The 22,287-nt window shown below is 47.0% G+C and overlaps 1 protein-coding gene across 1 annotated transcript in view; it reads right to left on the bottom strand.

Moving 5' to 3' along the window:
• FAM222A (family with sequence similarity 222 member A) overlaps nt 1–22,287 on the bottom strand; it is a 99,893-nt gene that overhangs the window by 39,792 nt on the left and 37,814 nt on the right. Inside the window, exon 2 of the mRNA XM_054995913.1 lies at nt 4,694–4,821. Within this exon, the coding sequence (XP_054851888.1) occupies nt 4,694–4,775 (82 nt within the window). The 5' untranslated portion in view covers nt 4,776–4,821. The remainder of the gene's footprint in view (nt 1–4,693; nt 4,822–22,287) is intronic.

Raw genomic sequence — 22,287 nt, 5'->3', positions numbered from 1 at the left:
CTGGAGAATGTATATTGACTGCTGACACTGGGCATTATTGGCATTAATAACTCCTGCACCCTGTGGCAGACCACGGACATTTGTGCCTCTCAGCCCGAGAGAAGGAATGTCCACTTTGCTCAGCTGGTCATCTGGGACACTTAACCCCGGAACTGGCCTGCGGACATCTTCAGACCTCAGGCCTTGAAGCTTCGCACTGGAATGGCGAGCCGAAGAGGAATCTGTTCTGATCACAGTTCCTTTATTTGCCTCTAAGCAGACAGACCCGTATCCCAGAACACACGAGGAGGAGGCTGCACAAGCAGGGCTTTGTACCACGCACCTCGTGCAAACAGGTGTGCCCTCTTGTAATTCAACGCACGAAGGACAGAGAAGGAAACGGAATCTTTCTGCCCTGCTCATTTCTGGGTAAACGGGCTTCAGGCTGTGCTACGGGCACAAGAGGATGCCAAAAAGGAAGCTCAAGAGCCCCTTGGAGCTTCTTGCAGAAATCATACAGATCTCTTAGAGTGAAAGACAAGCCTCCAACTGAGGGTCAACTAGACTCAAAACTCTTATGCCTACGAGGAAACTGTCTATACCACTGCCTGGGTTACTGATTTATTCCAAAACCTCACAGCACTGCATTCTGATGCTTCCTAGCACAGAAATCGTGCCACCAACTTTTTAAGGGAAGGGGAAAATCTATTACTAAGTTAATCATAACGAGAAAGGACCTTCTCTGCAAAGGGAAAGCTTTCTGCCCTTCCTGGAACTCAACAGGGAACACCATTTCAGGAGCAGCTGCCCATATACAAGGGCTGCCTTCAGAGCCTCCGCCTACCTAGTTCCCTCTTGCTTTCTGTGCCTTTCTCCATACCTGTGACCTGAGATCTTTTTAACTGCAGACTCCAGGGAATGAAGCCAGGACTTTTGGGCATGCAAAGCAGCTGCTCTCTGCCCTCCTCAAAATGCAAAGGCAAGTTCAAGTTGTCTCATCTCAGGTTCCAAGCTTGGGGGCGGGGCAAGGAAGGAATGCCCAATGGGTATTTGCATTCATTTCTGAACAGCACTAGAAACCTGCACGGGCCAGACAGTTCAAGCCACGGGAATAATAGCTACTTTTTCCCAGGAAAAAAAATTAAAAATTTTGGGAGAAATTGAAAGATATGCAATACTTGCCTTCCTATCAAATCTAAACTTATTTTGCTGCTTTAACAATATACAATGCATCTCTTATAACTTAGTTAGCAAATAAAATTGTATTAATTGGCTTAGTTTTCTAGCAAGTACACTCCAGAGAAAAATGGGCAGACTGCTGCTATCTTAACACATTGCATTTGTTCCAAGGGGGGGGGGGGTAATTAATCTTGAGTTTTCTTCATTGTTCTCCCCAAATTCCAAATTTTTCCACTGGATAAACTGAAAAAACACTCCTCAGATTTTTTTTATGCTGTACATTTTGAGCAGAAAAGCATTTTGCTCATTTCCAAGAACTTAACAGGAGTTTACTTCATTTAAAGATTATAACCAGAACTTTAAATTGGGCCTGGAAACCCTCTGGCAGCCAGAGAGTGGAGTTGGCACGGTATGTTTGGGACAGCTAAGCCTCAGTGCCCAACCTAGGTTTCCTTGGAAGATAACTTGGTTTGTTTGGGGGAGGCAAGGGGGTATTCACCGTATGAACAGTAGCAAGCAAGGCTTTCTATGCACAAGAAGAATAGCCTGGGGGAAAGAAGAACGCAAAGACAGCAAAATGGGATAGGGAAGGTGACTGAAAACCCCAAGAGGGAAAAGCAAATTCTGTGGCAGGATGTGGGAAAGCCTCAATTAATTCGTTGCAGCGAAGCTACCAACTCTCTGTGTTCTTTACCGGTTCCATGGGGCCCGCTGGAACAAAAAGGACCCCAATTAACAAGAGAGAGACTTAGAAATGTCAGCCTCTCCCACCGTTCCCAGCACAGGCAGGGGGGCAAATATTAGCAGGCTCACCTTTGACGCAAAATTAATACAAAAATTAATCAGCAGCCCAGGCAGGATAATAGGATTTTGCAGCCGTGGCGGGCCAGACCACGGCCATCCCATGAGCTTGTCTCGTTTAATATCGGCGGAAACGATGCCAGAGGACAAGAAATAAGGCCCATAAAGATCATTACCAAGATACTCAGGAGCAAATTAAGTAATCAGAGGCGCTTCTAAATCGTGTCTAGTTTTAAGAAGCGCTTATCTTTTTTGATTACGTAAGCAAGGGCTCAGAGGAAAAGCCAGGAGGCCCATACATGTATGTCCCTTCACACAGCCCAAAATGCCCCCCCCAACACCATGAATTCAGCTGTGCCACACTTATCTCTCCCCCCAGCTTATTGCATGTGCAATAAACAAGAAGAGTGGATTACATCCAAAGACAGATGCACAGCCCTGAATGTCACCTGAAATTTAATTTAAAATAGCAGGAGGCAAGAGGAGGGAGCCAGCTGCCTCTCTTTCATAATGATGAGAATCTGTTGATCAGCTAAAACTCTGATTAAGAACAGCGGCAAACACAGGCAGAAGGTGGACTGACCAAGCCTCCAGCCAACTAAATTTGCACAGAGGAAGATGGCTGCAGGACACAGAAAGGGGCTGCGTGTCTGAGAGGATGTACAGGGCTGAATACACCCTGCAGTCAACATAAAACCACTGTATCTTAAGCCAAGAAAGCCTGTTATTCTGAAAAGCATGCACAATAAAACAAATTTGCATAATTTGCCCTGAAGATGCTGGCGGGCGGCAGAGCAGGGAGCTATACCCTAAAGCCCCCTTTGCCTTCCATCATCCTTCGTACTGCATGGAGCAGGGTCTTTTCAGGAGTAACTCCAGGGCCCTGGAATAAGCTTCAAGAGGTGTATTAAAATCTGGAGAAAACTGCAAAACCCACCCTTCCAAGGAAAGCTCTGGAAGATGTGCTACAGCTTTACACTTGCTATGCTGCGATTTTGTTCCTGTCATTGCTCTGGATGTCTTGAGTGTCACCCTTTTATTTATTAAGTATGCACTGGACAGTTTCAATGTCTGAGGAGAGGGTATCAGTGCAGCTGCAGGCCAGCATCCTTAACTGCGACCTCCAGGGACTCTTATCAGGAACGCCCAAGAAGCAGACAAACAATAGTTGAACCTCTGAGAAAGGCAGCTCACCAGCCCCCTCCCCAAATGATCCCCTGCCATGCGCACCCAGAGGGGAGCACTGGACACAGTCCAAAACGTCTTGTGGAGCAACGGTGCATCCCAAAGGGTCTGGCCAGAATGTGAAAGGAGTACGTGCCTGAGAACGTGTCCCCACATCCTCTGTATGAATACATGGGGGAAGAGTTCCCCACCCCGCAAAAGCATCCCGATTTCTCCAACAGTGCAGCAATGACATACGTCTAAGAAACCCAACCCCGTCCTCTTCCCCAGTTGCAACTGTGCAGCAGCCAGAACACAAGCAGTAGCCCAGACGTGCACATGTGGGGGACGGGCATCTCCCCAAATACCCAATTTGGGCTGCCGCACTAGCAAGCTGAGCGGCAGTATCTAGACAAAAGGTTCTGCTGGGAATATTTCACAGACCTGGAAAGGGGGTGCATGCCGGTCCGCAAAGGGGCCCCGTTTAAAACACATTATTCATCCGTCAAGCATCCTAATGTGCCTCTGCCAGCCAGGGAGGTCAGAGCCGCCTGCCTAAACCCGGGCTCATTAAATATACATTTAATCATAGCTTTGGACTGAGAGACAAAGTCGGCAAGAAACAGGTGCTTTGCCGGAGTGACCTTTCCAAACCTATTTTAATGTAACTAGTTTACGGCTTATCAGAAAGGCCAACTCATCAGGAATTGCAGAGCCAAAGCAAAACCCAGAGAAGTAATTACAGGGGCGAGAGGAAGGAATTTTAAAAGGAGGAAAGGAAAAAAGAAGCGGGGCCAGCAGCAACCTGGGAGCAGGTGACCCTGGCGGCAGGGTATTGTCCGAGGAAGCCCCAGGACTCCGCCGGGCAGCTCTCTTCTCACCAGGGCCACTCTCTCTCTCTCTCTCTCTCTCTGCCATGGCGACTCAGGTTCAAATCTGCTTATCTCTGCTGCTCCTTCTACCCACCAGCTCTCCCCCCTGCGAGCTGCTCCCCCCCCCCGCCTGCTTCCCATCTGCTTTTCCTGTTCTTTTTAATTATCAGCTAAATAAATGTCTTTTTCAATAAGGCGAGAGAACATCAAAAGGGAGGAAGAAGGGCCAGCCGCTCGCTCTTCCTGCTTGGAAAGGGGCGGGGGGGTTGCTAGGCTCTTCTTCCCTCTTCTGGTTGCCTCGTACACAAGTCACTGCTGCCTGGTGCTTTTCCCCACATCGGCACAATGACAACGTCATGCCAATGCTGCATTAATGCTTGTTCAGAGGCTCGTGTTTCCTCCCTCTCAGGATGTCCACGGCCACAGCCGGAATAAATTCTGTTAACTTCCAAGGCGCCACTGGACTCCTCTGTTATTATGCTGCTACACAAACCTGCTGACCTGTCTGGAATCACCTCCCCTTGAGGAAGCAAAGCAGAAGATACCCCCAGAATATCCTGCACAGCAGACAACGACTCAAGTACGCTTCGCAGAATACCCCAACGTGAACACCCAACACCGGTAACAGCTTTGGTCCCTGTGAAAGCAGCGAAGGGTTGAGAGTTAGCTGCACAACGGGCTAGTCGAGGTACACTCACACTTGCGTGGCTCCAGGGTCTTGTTCGGACATGCCAGGTGCTGGCTGGGGGGATTTTGCGTCCTCTGCAGGCAGGCCAACATGGCTGAAGGGGCTGGGAGGGTTCAGGCACCGCCACTCCAGAATGCACTGCACGGAACCCAAAAGAGAAAATTGTCAGTCAAAAAAACAGGATTTAAACTGAGAGCAACACAACCACTGACCAATGACAAAGGGAAGAGGGAAGGCTGCGGGGCGGTAGGTGCTCTACCCCCTATTGCGGGGAGGGGCATGACACAGAATGCAGAATTCAGCTTCCTGAGAACTGAGGCTTTCAAATCAGAAACCACGTTTCTATCCCTCGCTGCCACTGAAGAAGTGCGTAGTGCATGCGCTGACGCTGAAACCAGAGAATCAAAAAGAGTCCAGTAGCACCTTTAAGACTAACCAACTTTATTGTAGCATAAACTTTCGAGAATCACAGTTCTCTTCGTCAGATGCATCTGATGAAGAGAACTGTGGTTCTCGAAAGCTTATGCTACGATAAAGTTGGTTAGTCTTAAAGGTGCTACTGGACTCTTTTTGATTTTGCTACTACAGACTAACACGGCTAACTCCTCTGCACCTGAAACCAGAAAGGGTGCAAATTAAGGGTCCCAGCATCAAGAAGGGACAGAGTTTCAGCACCCTTCCTAGCACTAAGCAGAACAAAACCAACCATAAAAGAAAATACATTACACCTCGTTGCCCAAACTGAATCATGCCCCTTCTACAAAATATTCTGCTCTTGACATTTTCATCATTTTATTGTGCAGCACTCACTTCTGGCTGGAGAGAGGATGAAAGCCGTACCACAGAACTACCCTGTGCAACTGGGGGCTCACGAGGAATGGGGGAAAAAAACCAAGCCCCCCCCCGTCTCTCTTTAAGCCCCTGAAAGCCTGTAGTCTCTTGAGCAAGCCAATGTAATTTTCCCACCTCCCTCCATCCCCGCCCCTTTTCAACTCTCAGTTATTCTCAGAGCTTCGTGCCTCTAGGAGCGGACAAAGTCTTCATCGGGCCATTTCTGGCCCTATTGCTGAAAACCTGGGAAATCTGAGTACACAGAATCCTTTCCCTTCCTTTCTGTGTGCACTAGTAGAGAGTACAATAAATCCAGGAATACTAATTGTATGATACAGGCCTTTAGTGCCGTTTCTGGTTGAAGCGGGGAGGGAAGCCCTACAGGGCAAGTATGATATCAAGAAGCACTTTCAGCAAAACTCTTTTTTATTTATTTTGACTGAAAAGGTTTCCAAACATGATCCAGTTTTATCAGCCAGCTCCTCAGATATAAGAGTCCAAGCACGCAGATGGGCCAAGTTTTAGGAAACAGAATGGAGCAAGCGCCAAGGAGAAGCCGCGCTCCCTGCCTTGCAGCCTCCAGTATCCCAGCATGCAACTCATTCCGCACTGTGGCCAGAGGGAGGATGGAGTGGAAGCCCACCAGCATTGCTCAGGGGCTTTTCAGCCAACATAGCCAAGACTTTAGTTGAAATCTAGAGAATGGAAGTCAAGGGCCGATTCCAGACGGGCCTCCCCATGCCGAAACGTCGTGCGAAAACGCGGTATTTCGCGTTTCCCGCGCGACAACGCACGACGTTTCGGCATGGGGAGGGCTGTCTGGAATCGGCCAAGGTGGGATGGAGGTAAGGGGGGGGGGGGAGGCCAAAGATACCACTTGGCTCTACCCATGTTCACTGTACAGAGTTATTCTCCATGAACCGGAATGTGCAGCAAAATTATGCTCGATTACGCCTGACACTCTCCCTCCAGCCTTGAGAACAGTCTGGCCGATGGAGGAAGTCCAAGACTAGAAGCGTTAGCAGAGCAGACTCCATCTTTCGGGCAAGGGTTGTGTTCCATTGTGGTCTTGTGCAAAAATTTACTGACAGTTGCTTGGGGGAAAGGCCTGCATACCTAAGAAGTGAAATGAGAGGGGAAAAAGAGATACCATTGGCAGACCACGTTTGGTTTGCAAAAATCAAGGTGTGCATGGGAAAGGCACTCTGCACATGCTGGGAGGGTCTGCTGTCTTTTCCCATTGCTCTGCACCATTACAGGGTTGGGTGATTTCTTATCGAAGCCATTTAAGTCATGAAAAAGAAATCACTGACTTAAAATCCAACTTCTGAATTCATTTATTTTCTGAAACCAGGCGGCATGCTAACTGGTTGCTACAGCACATGAAGTGTACAGCGAGACAAAGCCCTTACGCTGCTTAGGAGCATAAGCCAAACCCTTTGGTCACGTGCCTTTTCAGTCCAGAATTTGCATCTGCTGAGAAACACAGAACGAAGCACGGGGACACTGACTGAGGATGTTTGTGTAGCTCTTCCTGTGTATAAAGGGCCTAAGCAAGCTCACTTATGCAAAAGCCCAGAAATTTCCAGAAGCAGGAGATTAGGGCTGACATGGAAAGTAAACATCCACGAGAGAGTTTAAATAATCACAATTTGCATAATCAACACATACAACAAAATGTCATATGGCTAATGCTTGACCTCAAATGTCACTTTTTTTGTCCCCAGCTTGTTCTTTTACGTCGAAAAAGAGACTTTGACTCAAAGTGTTGGGGGGGGGGGGAGGATGATTCAATTCTGAAAGAGTACATGCATGTTTGAAGCTATCGATTTAAAGCTGGACTGGGGTCCAGTAGCACCTTAAAGACCAAACAGAGTTGCTGGGCATGAGCTTTTGAGAATCAGCGCTCCCCAGACATCTAATATAATGGATGACTGCTTTAAATAGATGTGATTTAAATTCACTTTTGCTTGCATTTCTTCACTGATCTTGCCCACAGTGGCAAACAATTCAGTCTGATCCTGGCATCACCGACAGGCTTCAGGGCAGGAGCTGATCTGCATGATCAGAATAAAGCCTCCGGGGGCTGCAACACTTCTGACTGCAAACTGGGGGTGGGGGTGAGAATCTCACACACACACACACACACACACACGCACGCACGCACGCACACACACACACCTGGATACTCCCTCATGTTAAAATAGTAAAGAGTCCAGTAGCACTTTTAAGACTAAGACTAAGACGAAGAGAGCTGTGGTTCTCGAAAGCTGACGATGCATCTGACGAAGAGAGCTGTGGTTCTCGAAAGCTTATGCTATAATAAAGTTGGTTAGTCTTAGAGGTGCTACTGGACTCTTTACTATTTTGCTACTACAGACTAACACGGCTAACTCCTCTGGATTAGTAATCATGTTAAAATGAGAACTCTGCATTAAGAAAACCAGTACATTTCAGACATGGTTAAGTGGAGACCGTTCCTTTCTGACATACTACCTTTCTAAACACAGCAAGGGATTTTTTTTTAATGCTTAAGAAACAAGTATTTTATTCTGACAGAATCCAAATATTGCTTCCCCTGCTCCCATCATAACAAGGCAACCACCTGCTTGTCTGCTATTATTACTACCCTCCAAATCTATTGCTTTAAGTAAGCTGTGTAATAAAGCATGCAAGCACCAGCTCACGGTGTGAATGGGCACAATCCAAGCAGAGTCCTTTAACAGAACTCTACACATCCGATCCCTACAGCCATGACTTTTCACTCCCTTGACTACTCTGTGCCCATCCACACAGCAGCATGTGTGGGAACAGGCCTGAATGCAAATCCTGAAAGAGCAAACCATCAATATTTGTGCAGAGAGACCTGCAAGGAAAGAGGGGCTGGGGTTGTCTCCCCTCCCCCTTAATCCAACCCAATTCAAGAGGAAAATCCTCAAAAGGACCTCTCAGAATCCTATTCAGGTCTATGCAATGGAGCTTAATCCCAGGAAGAGGTCTGTAGTATTGCAGTGTGAATGACTTTCAAACTATTCACCTTGACCATTTATTGAGATAATAATTAGAGGCTATTATCAGAGAAACATGGAGGGGGACGATCAGCAGCCTCACCGAAGCAGCAGATGCAAGACGGCAGCAGATTCTCCCCTCCTTCAAAAGTGATCAACAGCCATCCATCTAATAAATCATTCTGAATAGGCCAACAGCAGCAGGTGATGTTCTCCAATACAATGTGCCAAATGTGCCCAGAAGTAATTATGCAGGTGAAACTAAAGCAAATCCTTACAATCTCAAATTCAGGAAAGGAAAACAAGCAAGCAAACAAAAAACCCAGAAGGCAGTCAGTCAGTTCATCAGGACCCCACACCCTACACTTTCTTGTCATCCAAGGACAGCAGACTCATCCATTAGGGTAATGAACAAATAACTGTATGTCTCCGGTCCACAAAGGAGAGACAGGCTAAAACTGGGATGAAACCGAAAGCTACTTAAAAGAAACCAAAAATGGTTTGAAAATTGCACCCAACGGGTCATCTGGAGAAAAAGGCAACATGTCTGTGTTTCTGGGTTAAGGACAGGAGCCTTTTCTCCAAAACAGTAGAACTGTGAAGCTTGGTACAAAAAAAGAGAGACAGTGGGCACCGCAGAAACCCAGTGAAAGAATCTATGGGCCATGGCTATCTACAGGGGTGGTCCTGTTCTATAAATCTCAGGCAATGCCGAATCCAACAAAGAAAAGAGTCCAGTAGCACCTTTAAGATTAACCGTCAGATGCATCTGACAAAGAGAGCTGTGGTTCTCGAAAGCTTATGCTACAATAAAGTTGGTTAGTCTTAAAGGTGCTACCAGACTCTTTTCTATTTTGCAACTACAGACTAACACTCCTCTGAATCCAATGAAGGGCCATATTTAAGAGGGGTCACAGAACTATTACAAGTGGAAATGCTCTGCCTCCAAAGTGTAGCAACACACACTGGGCCTCCCAACCGAAACTCTTTAAGAGTGGCCTCAAAAGAGGCATCCCAGCAGGCCACTGAAAATACTTCGCAGGGACTGGGAAAACAGACATGCATGTAAGGATGTGAAAGAGAGGTGATGTTTCTACTACTCCCAACAAACAATTGAGCCTTCAAACAGTTGCGCATGGAGCCCACAAGGAGCCAATCTTTAAGTGGTACCCAAGCTTAAGTACAGGATTGAAGTCCGCACTGTGCCGAAACAAACCCCCAGATCTCACAATCCAAAGATGCCCAGAAACTCCAGCAGGATCGCATTTCATTTCAAAGGGGGAACATTTTCACAACTAGTCAAAGTTTAAAGGAGGTGTCCAACGGGTTAAGTATTCTTAGGATGCATCGAGGTTATTAAAAACCACAACACTAGAAGCTCAGATATAATTTGTACTACACATTAGGGAATATGCTGAGTCCAAGAGGATGCCAACATGGCTAATGAGCGTGATCAAAGAAACTCTAAGACAAGATGCTTCCTTTAAAATGTGGGCATCTTGCCCAAATGAACTAAAGGAATACAAACTCTGGCGCAAGTTGACAAATGCAAATTGACAATAAGGCAAGAGAAAAAACTGAGGGGCACATTATAAAATCCATACAGGACCAAGAGAAATTTCTTTACATACATGAGAAGTAGGAAACCAGCAAGGGAGAGACTGTTAAACTACAAAGGGATGAAAAGATTGCTAATGGAGGACAGGGAGACTGTACAGACAGAACGTGAATGAACTCTGAACTGCTCTTTGGTCCAGCATATGACGGACAGTTAGACAGCATGCACTGTTCTCCCTCGCTACACACACACACCCTGGAGGTGTCTGAAGAAATAAAACAGAGATCTGCATTGTGTTGAACTACAGACATCTCAAAGACATGGATGGTTAATTTGATCCCCCCCCCCCCACACACACACACACTTTCTTTCATTCTCTCAACTACATTCCTCATGTGTTTCATATATAGTGAGAAATTCAGCACTGGCCCAAACCCATTTGTGACCAGATCATCTATAATTTTTTCACGGATCTGGGCAGGGGAGAGAAAAGCAGATAATGAAACCTTTGGATTGTCTTTCCTTGCCAACATGAAAAGAGGAACGGGAAGGAAACAAGGAGTAACTGGCAAGTTATTCTCATTTCCATGGCACTTGGCTTCTTCTGGCAATTTGAGAGCCAGTTTGGTGTTGTGGTTAAGAGTGGCAGGACTCTAATCTGGAGAGCCGGGTTTGATTCCCCACTTCTCCGCTAGAAGCCAACTGGGTAGCCTTGGGCCAGTCACAGCTCTCTCAGAGCTCTCTCAGCCCCTCCCACCTCACAGGGTGTTTTGTTGTGGGGATAATAATGGCATACTTTGTAAAGTGCTATGAGGGGGCGTTAAGTTGTCCTGAAGGGCGGGATATAAATCGAATGTTGTTGTTGATATTACCTTCTGCTTGCAGCAAAAGCAAAGACAGATGCCTCAGGCTTATTCAAAATTCTGCACATATGAATGCACATTTGTATGACCCAGGAGCAATAGATGCAATTAAGAGCACTGATGGAGCGGGGAGGGGTCCATCAATGGCTACATGGAACCTGCCCAGGCAGGCAGCACCCCTCTGACCACCAGAGGCTCAAGGCAAATGACAGATCCCACCCCCCTGAAAAGCTGCCTGGAGGTATCCACAGCTGGACACAGCTGGAAACAAGATAGCCCAGATGAGTCTCTGCCCAATCCAGAAGTGCTGCTCTCATGTTTATCCGCTTTCCTCTCTAGAGAGCATTTACAGCAACCAGGCCCTTCCCAAGGAACCAACAAGCAAGGGGAGGGGAGCAGATATTCACGGAAAGTAGGGGAAAGTAGGAGAGAGTTCAGTCGGAGAAAGCCAGAGAGAGTTTGCATCAGCGACATGCCCTGGCAGAAAGGGAGCAGTGCTGTGGATACAGCAGGGCCCTCTGCGTTCAAAGGCTATTTTCCCCTGTGCACACATCTAGGGGAGGTCACTGTTGGAGCACCTGCTCTGCTGCACCCAGAAGGATCTGAGCCCAATATCCAGAATCCCCAGTTAATGGTTCTCAGGTGCTGGGAAAGATCTTCCTGCCATCCATACAGAAAGAGTGGAGTCTACAGAAGGCAGATCCTTGGGTGTGGAGGCGTGTCAGAAAGGAGAGAAATGGGAGAAAGAACTAAGATAGATCCAAAACAAGAATGCCTGGATGTGTCCACAGCAGCTCCACTACTGACTGAGCTAGGGAGTCCTCACAGCCACATGGCACACAACACTCCCTGGCGGGGAGGGCGGAATATAAATGATATATATAAAAACAAGCAGGGAGGAAAAAGCGACAGCAAACGCATGCCCTGCGCTGGAATTCCCAGGCCAGACTCACCCAGGCTGATCAGGGAGAGGGGGCCTTTGCCACGCCCCAGGTTCTGAGCCACAGGCAGTGGCCACAAGCCCTGAGCCACTTGCACACCAGCCCCAAAGGGTTGGCCACGCAGGCCCCAAGCAAAGGAATGGCTTGTGGACTAGCTCGCCAACTTCATGCTCGATTGCCCATTAAATTAACAGTTCACAAAAATGATCCACAGAAAATCAGGAGCAGCCAAAATCAAAGAGCAAATAGATCACAACAAAGCAGAAAACGGTAATATTTATTTATTTGTGCTACATATAGCCTGCCTTTTCTCTGAGACTCAAGGCAGATTGCACGGTGTAAGTCAATACATTCTGAGGCTGAGACACTCAATAAACAACACAACAGGGAGTGAGCTGCAGAAATCTGAAAACAAGCGGAAACCCAACACAGACCTGAAGCTATGCTGAAAAAACATAAACCGTTTGACACGACGTATTAAGCAATGCAGAAACTACCACCTAGAAGCAAACGGACAGCAAGAGAGTACACAGCAATACAGTCTACAGTCCCTATCCCTGAACCACTTCCTTACAGCACAGCCCTAATGCCCGAGTTTAAAAAAGCCCTCCTGAATCACTCCGTTTTGCAAAGTTTGGGGGAAACAGAGTGGGGGCTTTACTGACCTCTTCAAGCAGGCCATTCCAGAGGGTGGGGGTGGGGGGGCACTACAGAGAATGCACGCGCGTAGGGGCAACTGCTGATTTTGCCCATTTGCAGGGTGGCACCTGCAGAAGGCCCTGTTTAGATAAGCAAAGCTGCCGTGGCAGAGCATAGGGGGAGGCGGTTCTGCAGTTAGGAGGGACTGGGGCTTGCGAAGGGCTCTGAATGGGATAGTCAAAACCTTGAACTGAGCCCAGTAACTGATGGGCAGCCAATGGAACGAGTGTCTGCAGACTGGGAGTGATATACATGCTCCACTGAGCTGCTGATAACAACTGCGCTGTGGCATTCTGCACCAAGTGAAATCTCCGAGCTGACTTTTGAGTTGATCCACATATTGACAGCATCCAATTCCAAACCTACAAGTGATTTCTCCTGAAGGCTTTACATAAAGGTTGGATAACATGGGAGATAAGATTGCGCCCTGCAGGGCCTCACAAGATAGCTGGTCTCCAACAGCAACCTTTTGAGTCTGTTCCATGAAGAACAACTCCAAGGCACAGCCCCGGACACCCACTTCTGCCTCTAAATGCCTCAACAGGATGGCAGGATCTACTGTATCAAAGGCTGCAGACAGATCCCGGAGGAGCAACAAAGCAACAGGGCCTTTGTCTGCTACATTCAGGCAGAGGTCGTCAACTAGAGCTGTCTCCGTCCCACAGCTCGCTCGGCATGAAACAACACTGAAAAGGGTTCAGAGTTCATGAGTTATCCAAGACATGCCAGAGTTGCTCTGCTGCCGCTTTGTCAATCAGTTTGCCTAAAATGGCTGGAAAACAGTATGAACAGTAATAGTTTAATAGCTATAATTTAAAAATTTTACCATTATAAATAATAATAATAATAATAAATTGGTGCAGCCAAGAAAACGAGCTGTGATCCAGGAAGGTTCCCAGACAGAATTCTGCCTCTGCCGAGCCGTTTTCTCAGCCCCAAGGACGATATGGCTATGGTGATACTGGCCTGCTTTAGAGGGATGTTGTAAGGAAGAAAATGTGCACGAAGGACTCGGAGCACTGAAAACACTCCACGAAATGCTCCATGTTATTTCCTTGCCATTCACAATGAACAGGGCACTTTACATAAGCCAAAAAGATGGGGGGGGGGGGGGGCGCACGAAAGGAAGAGGCACAGATAGTGCTGTGAGCTTCAAGAGGTAGCGTTTCAACTCAGATGGACGGCAACAACCCCGGGGGTATTTTTCCATCACAGGTAATAGTGTCTGAAAAGAGCCTCCCTCCTCTAGGTGGAGAGAACTGGTTAATGGCTGCGTCAGTGTGATTTAGCCATATACCCTCCCCCTGAATGCCACGGACAAATGCTGGGGGAAATGGATGGCTTTCACCTCTCAGCTGACCGACCGGGACCTGCTTGTCAGCACCTGCCGCCCCTCAGCAGCTCCACCGGCTCCCACCCAACCTAGGCGGACTATCCTCAACCTCACGCCTTCTGAGCCGCAGGGAAGCTGCAGGGGGAGTGGGTGGCCAGCAGGGACTGGTCCAGGAGGCCTTCCAAAGAAGGACTTCCAGAGGTAGCCAACTCAGTGGTCCAAAGCAACAACGGAAGGCCTCTGTGTACCTCAGGACAAGAATCTGGATTGGCTCACTGGGTCTGAGGAAGAGCATGCAGACTCCTAACAGATAGTCTCCTCACAAGCACAGCCCTCATGCCAGGAAACCACTGCCAGCCACTGGCGTGGCTCACTGACAACACCCAGGCTCAGCACAGACTTGGGCCTCCAAGGGGCTCTGACTTTTGCCACCTTTTCTCTCTCTCATACTTAAAAGAGACACACACTTCAGGCCTCCGAACTTTATTTTAAACTTCAGCTAGTATACAATGGGCTGGATTTCACTCACCTTCCCCCCCCCCCCCCCCGCTCACACGAGCAGCAGGAGGCTGCTTGAGCCAGGCCAAAGGGCCACCTTTATTAGCAGAACGGATCTGCAGAATCCAACCCAATGCCTCGAGCCGCGACACCTGGTTCTCTTTAGCAGGGAGGTTCCATTTCTGGACAAGCGCCTGTAGAGCAGACACAGCCTCTCCGCCAACGCCCTCAGCTAAAATGTCTGCAAGCGAACTTCGGAAGGCTGAATGGAACTGGGTTTAGTTCACACCTTTTGGGGAAAACTCCCTCAGGCCCCCTGCAGTGTAAGGAAGTGCCTTGGTGGCCCCTTTTTAAAAAACCCAAAGACCAAAAGGGTAAGTTTCCCTCCGCAGTTAAAGAGTTCAGCAACACGTGAGGAACTTTCAAGGGAAGATGAGCCCAGGGAAAAGTTATTTAATCCTGAACAGGTGCCTGAAGTTGCCAAATTGGTCCACTTTCCTCTTACTAATGAAGCATTCAAGAATAAAAGGGCTCTTTTTTCACTATTTTCTTCAGATGCTAATTTCACAACAAGACTTCGTTACCATGTAATTATTCCAATCTTGTCTTTCCCCGGAGACCCCCATCTGGCCCAGCCTCCCTCTCTAAAATGAAAGACAATCACACAACCACCTTTCATCATTGACTATTTTACTTTCAGCAAAGGTACCTTGAAAGAGGTGATTTTCCTCTGAAAAGGACTTTTATTCTGTTTCAAAACCAATTTTCTCCTATTACTGTCTTTAAGAAGAAGAAGAGAGACACAGAAAAAGGAGCATTCGTTGCGTACCCCTTGTTAATGCAGCTTGCAGTAAAAAAAAAAAAGCATCTATATCCATTTTCCTGCTTTGATTTCTGGTAATTTTAAAATATGCGATCACAATCAGTCAAATTATGCAATTGGGGGGAGAGGGGGAGAGACCGGAGCAGAGCTTATTTCGGAACTGAATACATTTGACTGATCAGCCAGCCAGCCAGCTGCTCCCCTCTAGGATGTCACAATCACAACCGAGGCCTGGTTGCAGAGACAGAATCGAACTGGGAGAAACCACACCACACAACAAAAAGCAGGAGCGACAAAAGCCAGGAGCTGCACTAAGAGGCAAGGGCACAATTGTTATAGAATAACAAGATGCAAACGGTGCAAGGTGGTTTTGGAATAAAAAGCCGACTGTAGCTCTGGATATTCTACTTTTGTGGTGCTTTTTGGGTGTGATACTGGGTCCTAGAAGCAACAAGGCTGTCTTCTATGCGACGGAGGCTTTACAAGTTACTTAGAGGAGGGGAGGGAGCTGTTCTTGTTGGGAACGGAGGATAGGACTCAAAAACAATGGGTTTAAACTCCAAGAGGGAAGGTTCCAGTGGGACATGAGGAAAAAAATCCTTCCTGTTAAGAGTAATTCGGCAGTGGAATTGGCTGCCTAGGGATGGTGCAGGTTCCCCCCCCCCGCCCGTCTTCAAAGAACAGCTGGACAAATCCTTGTCAGGGATGCTTGAGGTTGTCCCTGCACTGGACAGGGGACTGGACTAGATGGTCTGAAAGGCCCCTTCCAACTCTGGGACTCTATGTAGTCCATGCATACTTTGGCCGAATTTCAAGGTTCCCGTCCTGCAGATTAAACTCCCAAAGTCCACAACAATTGCTTGCATTTCAGCCCTGAAATTCCCACCCTCCAAGATCCCAGCTCACCAGGACTTCTTCTGCTTTGAACATTACTGGCGTGCCGCCAACTCTCTAACCCTTCCCTCTTGCGGTAAGCCTGGTTCCAGCTGCTGTCTTCTCCAACTCTTGGTGTCCGGCCAACAGGTACCCACCATCTGGGTCTTCAGCATAAGGAAGCTGCCATTGCTGCTCCAAGCTTCTCCTGGCTGGCATTTATTTTAATCCCCCAGCAAATTTATCCCGCCCTTCCAAAGCTTGCTCTAGAAAAACAAGTCAGGCGTTTTTGACAGCTTGCAACCTACAGAAGCTGGCAGCGGCGGCCGGGGGGGGGGGGGAGGCACAGCAGGAGGAACAATTTGCTATGTGTAGGGAACACCCCGAGTGTTCAGAAACTGAAGGGCCTTAAGAAATACAACTTACTTTAGTCCTTTCCACAAATGTAGTAAAGCGCATTGTTCAAGCCTGGGAAACCTACTATTTAATTGCTTCCAGGAATCTGATAACGTATCATATCTCTCTCTCTTTGTGTTACAGGGTAAAAAAGAAACAGGCTCCCGCTAGCCGGTTACCACCCGCAGCTACTGGCTGATCTGCTGTGATGTCATGGAGCGCTCCAAACATAACTGCTCCACGTAAACCTGTCAACAACGAAATGTTGAAAAACAGCGCAAGCTATGCAAAAGAAGGGAGAGGCCAGTTTAGGTGATAAACGAAGTACCTTGCACAGGGATACAAAGTGGGTGTGTGCTGTCGGCTGGTGCGGAAGGACAGAGCCAAGGTCTCCGAGTAGGTAGGTAGACATGGGAGAGAGAGAGAGGCTGTCAAGACAGCGCCTGTGCCTCTGATCAAATGGCCAAGGGTAAAGTAGTTGAAAATTAATCTGGACAAAAGGGAGGCAGATGCAAGTTGGGAAGAAGACTGAGGTCTAGAATGACACTGCGTCCCCCACTTTCACAGGGTCCGCCCGACATTGACCGACTCAAGTCAAGACCTAAGGGCTAGTGCCAACCATTTATTGACTATCTTTCCAACAACAAACTAAATTTGGTAACCATACTCTATCAAAAATTCTTAATTATGCACTCTTGAAAATGAGACAATGAAGTTAGCAGTGAATTGAACATGGCTTTATTTTCAAGTTTAAAATTGCTCTTAACTTACGATGTTAAGTAAACAGAAATGTAGTTATCACAAAATAATAATCACATATACATACTGCAATGCAGTTTGAACTCTCCGTTGATGATGATTATAGCCTTTAATATGTTATACACAATTTTGTATTTCTATTGTGAACTGTTTTGATTCAAATAAAAGATTTTGGGAGGGGGGAGACCCAAGGGTTTATTCTGGATCAAGCATTGTTCCTAGAGAAGCAAAGCTGAACGCTTTATTTCATCTTCTCCTCCCAGGAGATGGCCCCCTACCTTGACTCCGCTGATCCGGCTACACACAGCAACGGCCACAGTAACCTACTGTAACGTACACTACATGGGTCTGCCCTTAAAGTCAACTGTGAAACTCTAGTTGGTACAGGCTACTGCAGCTGGGTTACTTTCTGGAGCTTGGCGGAGCATGCCTATCACACCCTTCTGCAGTCAACCCACTGGTTGGTTACTGATCAAGTTACCAGGTTCAGTTCAAGACAGTAGTTATAACCTTAGACCTGCATACTCATAGGACTGCCTCTTCTGATTTGCTCCACCACCACATCTGAGCAAAGTGTTCTGAAGGTGCCACGCTGCGAAGACTAAGACTGACAATTCCCATGCACACACAATCTCTGATTGCATCTACTCCCCCCTCCCATCTCCACCTATATATCTGACCAGTTTCTTTTTACCCTCCATGCATCTGACGAAGAGAGCTGTGGTTCTCGAAAGCTTATGCTACAGTAAAGTTGGTTAGTCTTAAAGGTGCTACTGGACTCTTTTCTATTTTTGTTACTATAGACTAACACGGCTAACTCCTCTGGATCTACATTCTCTGTTGCAACTGCCACCTTGTGGAATGGCCCATGCGAGGTCAAGACTCCCACACTTCGATCATTCTGCAGAATGTGCAAAGCAGAAGTGTTCAGGACCCCTTTTTAAAGGGCTTAGAACTGTAGTATAATGGAACAGTTCAGGAGAGTGCTTTTATAAGGGCAAAGAAGCGTCGTCTATTGCAATACTTCTTGCATGTATTTTGGCTTTATTGAATTGTCTTGTACCTTTGTGATGTACTTTTTGCATTGCTTTGCCTTAGACAGTTTTTAAAAAAAATTTGCATCACTTTCTATTTCTGTAATACCTTTTCATAGGGTATTGTGTATTGATGTCTTATGCTGTCTATTTTTATATTTTGTAATCCACCTTGAGACTCTGTGGGAAAGGCAGCCTATAAGGCACATAAAGAAATACTATGTGAATTCACAGATCCGGAGGAGTCAGTCAGTCATGTTAGTCTGTAGTTGCAAAATAGTGAAGAGTCCAGTAGCACCTTGAGGACTAAACAACTTATTTGTAGCATAAGCTTTCGAGAACCACGGCTCTCTTCGTCAGGTGCCTCGTCAGATGCATCTGACGAAGACAGCTGTGGTTCTCAAAAGTTGACAATGTACATGATGAAGAGAGCTGTGGTTCTTGAAAGCTTATGCTACAAATAAGTTGGTTCATCTTAAAGGTGCTACTGGACTCTTTACTATATGTGAATTCATCTATCAAATCTTTTAGCTAAAGATGTTTGGATTTTATTTATGGACTCAATAGTTTCTCCACTTGCAGTTTCCAGGTCAGTTTTGTCCAAGGGCAAGGTCGAAGGTAGATCATGAAATCTACGCTGAAAACCTGCTTAGATTTTACGGGAGAAGTTCTAGGCGGATGAATCACATCGAAAGGCTCACTGCAGAGAAGACCTGCAATGACATTCCCACCAAGTCAGGGAAAATAAATATTTCCAAATCTTTGAGGTCCTTGTTTTTTCCAGCCTGGCTGTGCTCAGGGAACAGGATCAAGCCCCACACACGTGGCATTCTCAAATGACCCTGCTCCCCCTCTATACTGAGACATTAATCCTACAGAGCTGCCACCTTCGGCATTCCTAATTCCTGCACCAGCAGTTGTGCAGGAGAGAGGGGATTCCCCACCCCCATTCCGACAGGCCCTGTAAGCAGAGGAGAGGCCACAAAAGCCATAGGCCAGCTCAGCTGCCTTTGGCTAAGGCTTCTCGGGAAAGGGGAGGGGGCGCTGGCGAAGCAGCCGAGGGGACCTGGGCGCTGAGCTGCTCAAATGCTCAACATTAGCTTAGTTCCTGCCATCTGCATTTGAACTAATTCCCAATCACCTAGGATTTATTTGCAAGCTGGCTCTATCCAGGGAAGGGAGAAAGCTCAGCAGGTCCCTCTCTCTGCCAGCAGTGCCTGGGAGACCTCTTCGTCACCTGAAAAGGAGCAGCAGCTAAAACATGACTCAAGCAGCCCGTTATAGCGATGACCACAGACTCAGAGTGCGGGAAGGGCCGCTTGTCCCCAGCATCTAAAGCAGCCCCCTGCCCATTGCAAGAACAGCCTGAAGCCTCCCCGACAAGGATTCGTCCAGCCGCTCCTTGAACCCACCACCTCCCCAGGCAGCTGATTCCACTCCTGGATTACTCTTTTTCCGAACATCTAGCTGGTACCTCCCCTCCTGTAGTTTGGACCCGCTGTTTTGAGTCCTCTCCGCTGCTGCCAATAGGAACAGCTCCCTTCCCTTCCCTTAAGTGACAGCCTTTTAAATACTTCATGTCCCCCCTCAACTGTCTCTTCTCCAAACTGAACATTCCCAGTCCCCCAGTCTTTCCCCCATAGGGCTCGGTCTCCAGGCCTCTGATCATCCTGGTTGCTCTCCTCTGCACCCGTTCCAGTTCGTTCACATCCTTTTTGAAGTGAGGCCTCCAGAACTGCACACAAGACTCCAGGTGGGGTCTGACCACCACGGTATATAATGGGAGAATCACATCCTGTGATTTAGATGTTATACCTTTGTTGACGCACCCCAAGATTGCATTCAACTTCTTTGCGGCTGCATCACACCGGCTGCTCATATTTAGCTTCCCATCCACCTGTATTCTAAGATCTTGTTTATACACACGGCTACCCAGAAATGTATCCCTCATTCAGTAGGCATGCGCTGCATTTTGTTACCCAGGTGCAGAACCTGGCACTTGTCCATGTTAAATTGCATCTTATTCAAATCTGCCTACCTTTCCAGTGTGTTCAGATCTTGTTGAATTTTATCTCTATCTTCAATGGTATTTGCTACTCCCCCCAGTTTGCTGTCACCTGCAAATTTAATGAGGAATCTTTTCAGACCCTCATCCAGATCATTTATAAAAATACTGAAAAGCACGGAGCCCAGAATCGAGCCCTGTGGCACTCCACTGGCTACCTCCCTCCAATCAGATGTGATGCTATTGACGATGACCCTTTGGGTGCAGTTTTCCAGCCAGTTCCCAGTCCATCTAACCATCCAGTCCACAGTCCTTCAGTTTACCCATCAGATCATCAAGAGGAACCTTGTCAAAAGCTTTACTTAAATCCAGATAAATTACACATTGACAGCATTCCCACACTCCAGTCTAAGAAATTAATGAAACACTATACTGCCTCTGAACATGGAGGCTCCATTTAGCTACCACAGATTACATTCCTAGCTCTCTATGAATTTGTCTAACCCCTTCTGGTAGCCAGGGGCCAACACCCCATCAGACTCCAAAAATGCTGCCCCCCTCCTTTGTCATTGGAAAACCTACTGCGAACTACATCCCTGGGGAGACTGCCCCACAAATTCCCATAGTTATAATTTTTAAATACTTATGTCCCGCAGTCTCAATTAAAAAAAAAAACCCCTGCAAGATGGCTCAAAGTGGTTATAAGGCGCATCTACAAAATAGTATTTTTCAAGCAATTTAAAGAATTCAGACAATGGCATGCAATAAACCCACAGCATCGTTCTTGCCCTAAATCCAAAGCAGCAAAATCTGAAATCAGACGAGCGCTATTAGCATCTAACGAAAGCCTCCGAAAGAGTATGAAAAGTGGAATAAAATTTCCCTCTGCTGCTTCTTTAGAGGAAAGTAGCTCTTAATGCTGGCGTCAGCTTCAGCGTGAAGTATGGCTTTCGGTGTTACTTCTGAAGAGTTTAAACCCACCATCTTCAACCTTTTGAACCCAGGACCCAATGAGCTGCAAGCATGCACTTGAGATTCAAGCAACCCGCCTTACTACGCTGGTGCTCCTCTCAGGAAGGGCTTGCAGCAAGGGGAAATGGCGTGCCCTCCCCTCCTCTCCGCACATGCGCCCTCCTGGCAGCAGGTACTTCCAGAAGGCAGCAAAAAATGAACAAAAAAGGCAGCTCCCCACACCTGAAAGTCCCAACACAGGCTGAAAAATCACTGGGCCAAATTAGTTCTGTCCCTCTTCCATTTGTCCTGAAGCAGAGAAAAATCCTCTTACGCATCAACGGGGGCTCTGCTTTGCACAGCACAATGGAGGAAGGATTGCCCCTTTGGGCAGGGGCACTACCTAATCATCCAATGGAAAAACAATAATCCCTTTTATGTTGTGCTCAAAAAGCTCCCAGGCATATCTCAATGATGCTTACAGACAACCCTGTAAGGTAGGCCAGAGAATTATCTCCATGCAATACGTGTGTGTGTGTGTGTGCGTGTCAAAGCTGTGGTCTTAATTTCAAGTCTAGCTTAACTGCATCATGTATTCAGTTATTAACATATTCATAGTAACATATTAACTGTTACTATATATTGTTTTGTTTTTATATGTATGTTATCCGCTCTGAGACTGCTTGGCAGGGAGTATGGATTACAAATCCAATAAATGATGATGATAATAATAATGTCCATCTTTTTTCTGACATTTCAGTTAGTTTACAATAGCCATTTAAAAAAGGCAATCGCACAACATGTTAAAGAAATACGTAACATCTTCAGTAACACAGGAACAGATGGGCTGCATTTAAAAAAGAAAGAACTAAAGAAATATTTTGCCACCCAGGGAAAATTTGGGCTCTCTCATCTGTGTTGTGGCCAAGAAGCAAAAGCAACAATGACTGAATATATAATGACTGACTATATGCAGGGATAGAGAATCTGGAGAGCCGGGTTTGATTCCCCACTCCTCCGCTTGAAGCCAGC

The sequence above is a fragment of the Eublepharis macularius genome, chromosome 13 (assembly GCF_028583425.1).
Source record: "Eublepharis macularius isolate TG4126 chromosome 13, MPM_Emac_v1.0, whole genome shotgun sequence".
Taxonomy (NCBI): domain Eukaryota; kingdom Metazoa; phylum Chordata; class Lepidosauria; order Squamata; family Eublepharidae; genus Eublepharis; species Eublepharis macularius.
Note: the sequence above shows the minus strand (reverse complement) of the source record. Positions and strands in the feature narration are given on the sequence as shown.